At 28.9% G+C, this 13,100-nt stretch overlaps 1 protein-coding gene across 1 annotated transcript in view; it reads right to left on the reverse strand.

Annotated features, from left to right (window-relative positions):
* The window catches only part of Cul5 (cullin 5), an 82,917-nt gene extending 69,817 nt beyond the window's left edge, over nt 1–13,100 (reverse strand). The window contains exons 1-2 of the mRNA XM_067269746.1: nt 12,974–13,100; nt 3,607–3,716 (exon numbers count right to left, since the gene is read on the reverse strand). Coding sequence (XP_067125847.1) covers nt 3,607–3,716; nt 12,974–12,991 — 128 coding nt within the window. The 5' untranslated portion in view covers nt 12,992–13,100. The remainder of the gene's footprint in view (nt 1–3,606; nt 3,717–12,973) is intronic.

Consider the following 13,100-nt stretch of genomic DNA (forward strand, 5'->3'; position numbering starts at 1 on the left):
GTTTGTAATCTCTAAACATTTCACTTTGATTCAAAATTTTCTACAGGAAAATTTTATAATTTTAATTTGTCATACTTTTATATCTAATTTGCTACATGTGACAAATCATGATGGAAGCAGCATCCATATTCTAGAAAGCATATTGGTAGATGATATACTTTCAATAGCTGCTTCTAAGATGTGAGATAGTTAGTGTGCAAGTTATATGATTGTTTTATTTCTATTCTAGCAATTTTCTATAGGATATATGCAAGTGTGGATTATTCACCATAGTGAATCATCAGCATGAAATTCACTTAACAATATCTAATTTAACATTTGGATAGAGAACACATACAAACAAATATGCTAAATAAAACTGTAAAAAGAAAAAACAAATATTATGCTCATAAATATACTTACTTCAGCAAAAAATTTGCTGGAGTAAGTATAAGTGGTGTGAAGTGTTCATAAATAACTGATTGAAAGCAAAATTATAAAACTATCTTAAAATATTTTCAAAGTATCTTTTAATGCATTTCCTTTTGCAAATTATCACCACAGTATATATTTCCACAGAATTTTTTATTTTTAACAACAATGGTGTATATGAATGCTTTTTCTTAAAAATATCTCTCATAAAATGATTCATCTTAATTTTTTTTACTAAAGAGTTCTGCTTCTGACTAAATTCCACATATTAAACTAAATTAGAACAAGCAATTATTTATTGTGACATCATTACAAAGCCGGGCTGCAATTTTTAATCATATTTTAAATTTATTTAAAATATATGCTCTCCACCTCAAATAAGTAGTAGTGTCTAGCCTATGTACAGTACATTATACTTTTTCTTTAACGATAGAATAGTGCTGGTCATCTATCAATATTAACTAACTGCTTTCAGAGGAAAAGTTTTGAATTGAAATAACATGACTTCCAGTTTGCATCAAAAGTTTGTATATAGTAAATCTGATCCTCCTGCCCCAAGGTTTCCATATCTGGTCTCAAATTTCATCTATTTAACTCCATTTTCAAGATTAAGGAAAAATAAATGGACAGACATCAGTGGAAATTTATAAGTCTACAATTTTTTCAAATTGCAGTCCAAAAAATCATCATGAAAGCCAAAACTACTTAATTCAAAAATCATCATCTAATTGGATTTAATGATAATGGTTCAATTAATATAAACTAATTAGAAGTAAAAGTATGCTTAAAATGTAATTCTGTAAAACTTAAAATTGATTCCAGTATTTAAATGATTCCTTTTCACATAATTTTTTTCTCAAATCCTTAAAACAAAACAAGATAAATCTAACAAATCATTTTATCTTGTGCTAGATTCTTTTCTTGTTCAAGACAAGGACATCTTGAGAACACTTTCTAAGAATGGGCAGCAAATTGTAATTTTTTGTGTTAACTAGTTCTGCTATGTTGCTAGTTCTAGCGATGTTGTTTGTCAATAGATCCTCCTTTATTCTTTACTTATTCTATAATTCAATCGTCTAATTAAATTTTTAAACTATAGCTTAATATCTTCTCTAATATCAAACCATTTCTCTTTTGTTATACTTTATATATATATTATTTTTAGAAGTTTATATTTGTACATATATACAAATATATCTATAAACCCATTTTTTGATAATAGTGGGAGTTACAGGCCATGGACATTGAGTCATCCCCAATCAGCATCCTGAGTAACCAGTATGGTTATATCTAAATTAATAGTTCTGGAAGTGAAGATTGGACTGAGGTCCAGATAGGGTAAATGGCAATGTGATTGTATGGTAAGTGAAAGTTGCAAGTTTGAGTCCCATTTCAGGCCACTTCTTTTCTTCCAGAACTTCTAAATTAATTATTAAATATTAATTTAATTATAATTATTAAATTTATCAAGAGATGGCACCTAATGCATACTTCTAGACCAAATCATTTGAAATTTAATTAGTAGTTAATAGAATCAATAAGTTTATAGCCCAATGTACCACGTAATATAAATATTTTATATAAAACTTATATGACTTCTTTCTTTTTATTTCTCAACATCTGATATATTTTATGTTCTTTCTATTTCACCTTTTATCATCAAAAAGTAGCTAATATTCTAAAGTCTTCTGAAAAATTAATATTCTGTTATTTGCTTCAAGTTATACAAAACAAGAACAGAATAACAGAAACTAATAGCTGTTAGCTTTTTATTTTTCTAGTTTCATTACACTAAGCACTGAATGATACTTGCAAAAACAAATATTCTAATCATGAGTGCAATATGACTGAAATTCCCACATGTTCTGATTAGATGGCTTGTAGGGTTTCCGTTTCCATTTTCTTTGTTTCTTTCATATTATGTATTTGTTCATTAGGAATAGTGCCATTCATTATAACAAGATTGTTTCATTATAATGAATGGTACTATTCCTAATGAATCTTCACCTGTACATTAGAAACTCTTCAAGTCTATTTGATTACAATTTTATTTTATTCTGACTTGCTTTCTGCTTACTTATTGTCTTCAGTAACATTTATTTTTTTATCATTAAATAAAAAAAGCCTGATAACTTACATATACAAACTTATTTGCTTACGTTATATTTGCTTTTCTCACTTTGTATTCGTTCATTTTATAATCAGTGAATAGCATAATCAACAATTTTATTTTATTTTTGTTCATTTAGAATCATTACTTTATTGATAGGAATAGTTGTTTTGTATCATTCAAATGTCATTTGGAGAACATGTATCGGATGACTGAGTTATGCAGAAAGATATAAATTTTGACTAAGAAATAATAGGAAAAAATCATCCCTATTTGAGATTTCAATTTATGAGAATAAGATATACAGTATAACTGTATAGGTAATAGAAAAATTTTTTTTAAAAATGAGTTATTTTGTAAGTTTACAGAATATAAAATTTTAATTTCATTCCTTAACCATAAATGAAATCTTTCAATTATGAAATACTTTTTTTGAAAATGACAGTATTTTAATTCTAAAAATATTAAAACTGTTTTATGTCCAGGTAATTTGGAATTATTACTATATATAGCTTACAATTTTTATACTTGAATCTTCTTCTTCAGAAAATGATCCGTAATTAAATGAGTTTTATCCAATCAAGTAGTTGTTTTCATGTTTTCTACTCCTCTATTATTCAATATCAATACTTTATATAATCTATCCAATTGTAATCAAATTTCTTCTTCTTTATATTTTTAACAATTCATTTTGTTAATTTTTTATTACTAATTTTATACTAATTCTACAGTCATTACATGCCCAAACTGGTTATCTTAGATTAGGTTATATTTCATATCTTAAAAACACAACAATTCAAATAAGAACTGATCCATTAAGCCATTAAGTAATGTATAAATATATCAATATATTACAATTGTTTCTCACTAAGGTCAACAAATACTTTGATATATTATTAATTTTAAATAAAATCACAGAAAAATCTATAAATTACTTTGAATGATTTTTATGAAATTACTGGTATAGTTGGATAATTTTACAAACTTAAATGTTTAAACATATTTTTATTTTAAAAAACATTTATAATTATCATCATCATCATCAACACAATTATTATTAAAGTAACTAAAAATTACTTATTTACCAGAATAAATCTTGCCATTCACTTCTGCTGACAGGTTCCTGACGTAAAAGTTTCAAAATAGTTGGCCTCATTTGAGGCCAGTTATCCTCAAACTGTAATTGATTTTTATCCTAAAATAATAATATAATTAATTAAATATTTAATTTAAAAGTGTTAAGTAAACATCAATATATAATACATATTAAATTTTTAATTTAAAATGCAGCCATATCTGAATTTCCTGTATATGAATTAATTTCTGCTACAATCAATGATGTTCTTTATTACGCATTGCAATATTCAAATCAGTAATCCCAGAATTACAAATTTATTCAAAGTGCATTTATGAAAAATTTAAAGTCATGCTAGTAAGAATGTAGGGAGTGACTATTCCCAGCATGACATCTCTTTTCTATCAGTTTCAATGATGATGTGTGAGTATTCTATTCTATGACAATTGTGAAGGTTAGTGATTTTTATCAAAAATTTCATTGCAATCTTATAAGTTTATTCTCAATAATTCATTACAACAGTAAGTTCACTGTCTCGTTAATTAATAATAGTTATTATTTATTATTATATTATTATGTTGCAAATGTCTTGCTCAGCAGATATCAGTGCCAAGTGCTATGCAAGACTAAAGTCAAGACATAGCTTACCCTGAACAATTAACATTAAGCTTCTGTGTTATTGGTATGTATCTACATCTAGAAACTTCCTAACAATGAGAAATGTGTTCAATATCACAACTTGGTTGAAACTTAAGGTTTAATATTTCTAGATTTTTGTATAGTGTATGTGATATGACACCAGTAGAAGAGAAGACAATAGGCACAATAAGCACTCTATCCATTCTCCACAGTTGTCTTATTTCTTGAGCAAGTGGAGTGTATTTGCTTTTTTCAGTGTCTTCATTTTTCATGTTATGAGTATTTGGAATTATTATCACCATTTTGATCATTGTATGTTTAAAAACTACAATTCATATACAGTTCATAACAGAGATATTACTCAAGCTTATTTGTTGAATTACTATTTACAAAACATATCCTTTAATTATCTCATTAAGCAATGTTTAATATCATGCTAAAATCACAATACTAAAAATTAGCATTGCAAAAAATCTGTCTTCTAGAACAATATTCATTGAGTTCAGCATTAATAAATCAATTCTATTTATGTACTGATGGGTAAATAGGTTTTTTTTGTAGTGGTTTGTTTAGTGTCATTTCAGGAAATTGAATGGTATTATTTAGATGGAACAGAAATGAGTAAACATTTTTCCATGAGATATAGCAGAAAATACTTTCCAATATCCAAACTCCCAATATTCAAATTATTTTGAGGAAATCATCAGATGTGAATAATAAGATATAGCTGTATGTATACATATTTTAAAAATTCATGTAAATTCATACATTTATATATAAAACAAAAGTATAAAATCTTTCAAAAATATAATATAATGTAAAAATATATAGCATTAAAACTTCTTTTGTATTTAATCTATATCTATGAAGTAAAAACATTTTAAATTGAAGCTTAGGTTTAAATTTATTGATGAAATTATGATCTATTTATAAATGACAAAAATGCATGAAAAAAAATAATTTAAACTAAAATCCAAATAATTTCATCATTTCAAAGTACATCATTATGAAAAGTAAACTTTTATCTTATAATTTACATTATAGAAATTTAAATTTAAGAATCAATATATTCATAATATAAAATTTCAATATTAAATTTTTAAGAAGATATTTATTTTATAAATAATGTTTATAATATATACCATATATACATAGAGTGCAAACAAAAACAGCAGAATCAAAGTATAGCCTGGTACAATGTATTACCTAAATACAAGTGTACAAGCATATAGGTAATCAGTATTGTGCTATTTAATGATGTAATATTTTGTCCAGTTAAAATACTAAAAGAGAAAACAGCTGAGCATTGTCATAAAATGGATGATGTAACTGCATGAGGCTTCTTTGAATGGTTTCACATAATCAAGGCAACCAACTGTATAAAAGCAATTAAATACAAACAAAATCTTTTATCCAGTAACAGAACTTCAATGAAAATTCCGAACGTTTTTCGTTGAAGTTCTGTTACTGGATAAAAGATTTTGTTTGTATTTAATTTAATTACTCCAGTAATTTGTGAAGAACATAGTTACAATGTATAAAAGCAGCAGACTCTGGGATTATTATTATTTTAATGGGAAAAATTTTGGTTTTTGAAACATTTAATGCTTCAGAAGAATAAACTGTGCATGCAGTTGGCTACTTTAAATGCATGAGGCCATGCAGAGAAGCTTCTCACAGTTTCCCACCAATTTTTTGTTACTGTCCAGCTGATTTCCCTTTGAGATTTTAACTACACAAAAACATGCTTAGTAATAATTTTGAGATGGGGAGGCATTGCTGTTGCCACGGCTGTTGGCGTGTTTTGATGTGGAGTTGCTCTTATCATGGCTAAGCCCTGAAAATTGGCCTTTATTATGGATAAGTTTGTCAAATCAAAAAAGTTTGTAAATTGGGATAGTGCCAAAGAAAAAGAAAAAGTTTTTAAGAAGAGTGTTATGTTATCAAGAACACCTCCAGGTAAATGTTTGCATTCTTGCTCCACCAGAAGAGCTGTTAAAGTGAGAGACACTAGGAAGAATTTGGATCAAGAATTATTTTTAGAAGAGATAGGAGGTATGTTGAGCAAAATGAAGGATGCTATAGAATTAAAAATAGAGATGGAATTGTGTTTAATAAAAGACAATTTCATGGAAATGAATGATAAGATTAATATATTGACAGAGAGAATTAATAAATTAGAGTCTGTTCACGACTGCTGAATTGACTGTAACAATATGCAGGTTATTACTGGCCTATCTAAAAGAGTCAATACACTTGAAAGTAATCTAAGGTAAAGAAATTTGGTATTATTTATGGAGACGAATGATAGAGAAAATTTATTCGATACAGTATCAAAGCTAATTAGGGAAGTTGTCAGTTTATCGAATGTCCTTCTTGATTGTGTTAGACTTGCAAAAAATACCAGTAACAATTTGATGGTTTTGGTTACCTGCATTTCTTTGGCAGCAAAAAGAGAAATATTGAAAAGTTGGAAGAGTAATTGTAATAAATTGGATGTCTCTGGCTGGAGAAAGGCAGTGCATATAAGGGAGGATCTTTCCGTTGAATGTAGAGAAAAGAGGAAAAAACAGATGAATAATTTAAGACAGGTCAGAAAAGAGGGAAAAATTGCATATTTCAAAGGTGATAAATTGGTGATAACTTAAAATTTTCGTAAGGTTGCCAGGGATAAAGATGAGGATGGTTGTGTTATAGTGATTCTTTTTTAGGAATAAGCATGATACATTAAAAGTTCATAGCTGGAACATAAACAGATGGAAACAGGAATATGAAATGGAGTATTGGAATATAGTGAGAAAGTTCCATATTTGATGTTGGATGGAAACCTGGTTAGGTGAATTGGATTCAAGAAAGCCATCAACAAATGTAAGTAATGCATACGATTTTTACAAGATTAATGCTACTAGAATATTTGATAAAGAGCAAAAAAGAAGTGGGATGGTATTGATGATTAATAAAGAACTGAAATATGTGGTGGTTCATCCCTTTAAAGATTGGTTATTTGAAATTCATTGGAAAAACATTAAGTTTATTTTTGTTTATATTAGAATAGAAATTTACATTAAATGTTTTAAGTTACTTCAGACATTGTTTGATTCTTTTCAAAATGAGGAAATATATTTATTGGGACTTTAATGGTAGAATTGAAACTTTGAATGAGATGGAGTGGGGAGGTAGTGTTTTCCCCTTGTTGGATTATAGTGTTTACCGGAGTTCGGAAGACAAATGTTTCAACAACATTGGATTGAAGTTAGTGGAATTATGCCAAGCAAAAGGTCTGATGATTGTGAATAGTCGAGTTAAGGGTGATGTACAGGGAAAATATACTTTTATCTCACATTTGGGTAAAAGTGTAATTGATTATTTGTGTATGAACAGTTTGGCAGCTGAGAATTTAAAGCATTTTAGTATAGATGACTATTGAATCTGATCATATAATGCTACATCTAGAAATTTCTGCCAAAGGGCTGAAAAAATGGGTTATGCTAAACAATCAGTCCAGTTTAATAGTCATTGGAAGAATGAATGGCAAGAGGCGTTTGTAAGCGAAATACAAGGTATTTGTTGAAACAGGCAATTTGATGATAGACCAAGTAAATTAAATGAACTTACTGTCATCGTGTCCAGTATAGTGGAGAAATTTAGACACAGTGAAAAAATAATTAAGCACTTCTCCAGGTATAATTCAGGGTGGTTTGACAAGTGTTTGGAACAAAAGATTAATTTGAAAAATAAATTGAGGAAATAAAAGAGACTTGGAAAGAACTGGAGATCAGAAGAATATCTGTTATTGAAGCAAAATTTCAGAGCGCTTTGTAAAAGTAAAAAACAGGAATATCTGACTAGTTTTAATCAACTCCTTACAAACTGTAAGTCTAGCCAAACATTCTGGGAGTGTGTCCGTAAAGTGGAAGGTAGGAGTAAATTCTGCATCTCAGAGGAGATTAAAACTAATTTGTTTATGCACTTCAAAAGTTTATTGTTCAGTGATAATCTAGTTAATGAAGTTGTTTGTTTAGAGATGTTATCTGTAAGTTATCTAGATATGGATATTTCTCATGAAGAACTAGATTCTATTTTGAGAGAGGCAAGATCAGGTAAAGCAGCTAGCCCAGACAGTATACCGATGGAAGTTGGCAGATGAGCGACTATGGCAGAAACTGTTGAACACTTTTAACAAAGTTTTGGTAACTGGAATTTACCCTGACAACTGGAAAATGGCAAGAATTTTTCCCATTTTCAAATCAGGAGATGTAAACAATAAAAGTAATTATAGAGGAATAGCACTGCTGAACACTGTTAGTAAAATCTTCTCAATGATCCTATGTAAAAGGCTGTTGTTATGGGTAGAGAGTGAGCAAATCTTGTCAGATATAAAAGCAGGTTTCCACAAAGAGTATTCTACAGTGGACCGTATATTTGTTTTGTGAAATTTGTTAAAAGAAAAGCTTGCAAAAAATGACAAAAAGTGTATACTTGTTTTGTGGATTTTAGGGCTGCATTCAACTCAGTGAATCATCTCAAATTATGGAGACTTTCTGATTTGAGGTTAAGTTACAAAATAGTAAATCTACTAAGATCAATGTACATGAATACATCAGCATTTATGTTGGTTAATGAAACTTCTTCAGAATCCTTCTACTGTAACAAAGGAGTTCAGCAAGGATATCCATTGAGTCCATTACTGTTTTCTTTATATATTGATAGTGTGGCAAATAGATTGAATGAAATTTCAAAATTTAATGGTTTATGGTTAGGAAATAATACTTACATTAAGGTTCTGTTGTATGCAGATGATGTGGTGATTGTGGCTGACAGCCTGCTAGAATTGGAGTTGGCAACTGTTGGTCTGCTGAGATTTTCAATTGATATGGACTTGCAAATTAATATTAAAAAAACTAAGGTAATGGTCTTTCAAAATGGTATTAAAAGATCAAGCAAACTTAAATGGTTTTTGGATAAAGAAGTAATTGGAATAGCCGAAAATACAAGTATCTGGGTATTTGGTTTAAATATAATCTTAATATGAAAGACCACTTTGAGATTACTGTGAGGAAAGCTAAAGGTGCTTTGGCAAAATTATGTAAAATTTTTAAAATCTCAGGGTTAACTTCGTATTCTCTTATAACTGTTCGCATAACTGTTGAATCAAATAACATTTCAGGTTATTTGATTCAACAGTTAAATCCATTATGTCTTATGGTGCTCAGGTCTGGGGTTTGGCCAATGTTAATAACTTTGAATTAGTCCATAGAAATTTTTTAAAGAAAATGTTGGGCCTCAGATTTCACGCATCGAATGTTGCTGTTTTATGGGAAACTGAATGGGTACCATTGAAAATCTTTTTTATAAAAGCAGTTCTAAAGTACTGTAAAGTACTTATCTATTTCTATTGAAAACAAGTGAAAAAAAATGGACCGTTACCATTGGTGAAACTATCGGTTGAAACTTACGACCGTTAACCTAACGGGTACTTTATGCAGGTTTGCAGTTAGAAAGCCAGGTCTGGACTTGTGGGCTCCGAAAAAAATTAAATTATAAGTCAAGATCAATAAAGAACAAAACAAGTTTTAACATAAACTATTAAATAGCACTATATACAAGCAGTAAAATTCAAAACAACAATTTATTCGATAAAGACAAACAATTCTCAAAGACCGACAAAATTTGAGATAACTTATCTCCTAAATTCTACTATCTTAAAACTATTCCCCTTTGAAATCCGACAAGGTCAATCAACTTATAACTATGTACAAAGAATCTTAACTAACTAGAACCTAATCTGTCACCTCTTATACTAGGAACCTTTTCTAGCCAAAACTCCTTCAAATCCAACTCTTTCAATCTCCAAGAATTCTCTTTCAATCTATCGCTCAGGAACTACTTCGATTCACCTCAATTATCGCCTTGGAATCTGGAAGCTCACCTCATCCTCCGGCTCGAACATGGCTTGTTTTATGCTGTGAGGTGACATCACAATGAGTCTCTGGAACCATCCCCTCATTTACATACTTAAGTTCGTCTAACATTTACATTGTTAGACGAACAATCTTTTTTCTTTCCTCTGGTCAGCATTTTTCCCGACAATTTTGCTAAATCCTTTTACATAACTTTCTATTAAGATTTCTTACATGTTTGAGATGTCTTTGCTTAAGGTTTAGCAAGTCCTCAACATTAGTGCGTGTGGGGTCTCCCCCCACTCTGCGGAACTTCCTTTGAACTTCCGAGTCGGAAAAGCACAATTGCACGTTAGTTTTTTCCTACAGTGCTTTGTCGGGTTGGTTCTTCCTTTTTTTTTTGTTCATTATATTACTTTGGGTGAGTAAGGGAACCTTCACCCTAACTAAACATAATCCCCAAAATAAAATAGAATTAAAGAAAATAAAAATAAAAATACAGCTCGGACTCAGTTCCTTACAGTACTATGTAAGAATACTGGAATTACCTAGGGACAGGTTACCCAGAATCAGTAAAGAAAGAATGTGGATGAAAATAGAGAGTAATTCATGGTGATTAGATTTCAAGTACTGGATGGAGCAACTGGGATTTGGTGATATGGTTATTGAAAAACAAATTGATAGATGGAAAGAACGAATACCGTCCATAGTTTTGAGATGTATAGAATTGGAACAAGAGATGAGGAACGTGTTGAATAATTCTGGGTTGTTATGCTATTATAGTAAGGTAAAGCTTGATTTTGGCATGGCAGACTAAGAGATGGCGGACACTATTGTGGCAAAAAAACAAATAGCAAGGTTGAGGCTGAATTGTGTTATGTCAAGAAATGGTTCTTTGGTGTGTATAATTTGTAATCAATTATGTAGCTATAATGACTGGTATTATCATATGTTCTATAAATGTGGAAATAACTTGTACGGTGAGTAGGTGAGTACATAAGAATGTTGTCTGATAATTCTTATTCAAACTTTTTGGATTTGTTAAAATTTAACAAGTTGTTAAAGAAATTAGATGTTTTGAGCTAAAAGAATTTTTGTTTTATCTTTCCCCCTTTGATCATGTATTCATTCATGTATTCATTTATATGTCAAATAAATTTATTATCATCATTAATTTTGAGATGCTTTATGACTTTGTAATTTAAACTGAATACCCCATTACTGATTATGTATGCTCCTAAACACTTATACTTAGCTAATACAAAATTAGAAGCAAGTTTTTAATACAATCTTTTTGTCTACATCTGTATATACATACATACATACACATATATATTAGCTTAAAATAAAAACTATTGGCTCAAACAAAAATCTTTCAAGAATAAATTATTTTATGAATTTTGCTTTTAATTAAATTTGTACTTTAAACCATTGCTTTAAAACTGTTATTGTTTTGATTAAATTCAATATATTATAATGTAGATATGTTCTATATTGTAACAAAATAAGATAAATAATTAGAACTGAATTAATAACCCATTATTATATCTGATATTAATTATTTACTTTGATGGCCAGATGGCCAAGCGGTCAAGGTGGCAGCCTACCAATCCAGAGGACTCTGGATCGAATCCGAAAGGGTCAAAAAATCCCCAGGAATTTTTTGTCCCATCCGGATATGTCGGGCCCCGACCCCCACCACCCGGCCACCCCATCATGGGCCTGGTCAAACCCAAAATGGGTTTGCTAAAAGAAGCTCTCCTAGTACCCACAGGGCAGAGAGAGTTAAAAATAATAATAATAATAATTTACTTGCATTTTCAATATAATTTATCAAAAAATTAGGTATACATTATAAATTAAATTTTTATATAATAAAAACTAGTTTACAATGTAATGAATACAAATAAAAAGATTAAATAATTATTTTGTGCTGTAACAATTTCTTTAATTATTTTTATGTACCCTGTACTTTACATTCCAATGTACTAAGAATAAATAATATATATATATATATATATAATCAATGTTAAACAAATATATTAATATTTAAGTTTATTAAGTATAATTACTTTTTTATAGATTAAATGTAGTTTAATCTATTACTGCAACATACTTTACATTCACTTTATCCAAGAATTGATAATCTTCAAAACAAATTCAACTGTCAAAAACTATTAGTATAGAACAATGGACTTAAATATCATAGAAAAAATCAAAATACTGGTAAAAATATAAAAGAAATCTTCAGTCATTGCTCTAAAATAATATTTCGCAATATTAATAAATAAAATAAAATCAAAAAAGAGAGTAAATGTCCTAAACTCTTGATTAGGTGAATAATCATAAAATATCTGAAAATCCTGACAATCTTTTGTCTGTAAAAAAATTTAGATAACAACACACATCTCAGTTTAAAATCCTGTAGCTGTAAACACAATTTATTTTTAAAATGTAAAACAAAATAGAAATATAAATAAGAGGTTTATTTTTGATTTTTATGATCAATTCTGATATTAGGACACATTCCTTCACAACAGTTAACAAAGTTCAATTTTCTGAAGTATGTGTTATTTGTACAAGTGTGCGTATTAAGTAAAAGTTATAAAAAGAAACATCACAATAAAGAAAAGACGAAGTTTTTTGATTCTTTGTATAGTAAATATATATATTACGAATAAACAAACATTTTTGACAATATTGAATAAACACTTTATCCACATGTATTTTTGAACTTCTTCCTTAATTATTAAAGTCACGCAGAGTAAAAAATATATATAATAAGGTTAAGAGATGGTAAAATATTTTTATGTAAGCACGAAATAAACTCCCGTTTACCTTTAACATCGCCGCCATTTTACCGGTGATAACCTCTCGTTCTCAATGTTTTTATTCGTTCGTTGCAGGGGGAAAAATAATCATTTCTCATATTTCTTGTAGATTAATATTTTATGCGAAGAAAGAT

This window comes from Centruroides vittatus, unplaced genomic scaffold (assembly GCF_030686945.1).
Source record: "Centruroides vittatus isolate TY-2023 unplaced genomic scaffold, ASM3068694v2 contig_357, whole genome shotgun sequence".
Classification (NCBI taxonomy): domain Eukaryota; kingdom Metazoa; phylum Arthropoda; class Arachnida; order Scorpiones; family Buthidae; genus Centruroides; species Centruroides vittatus.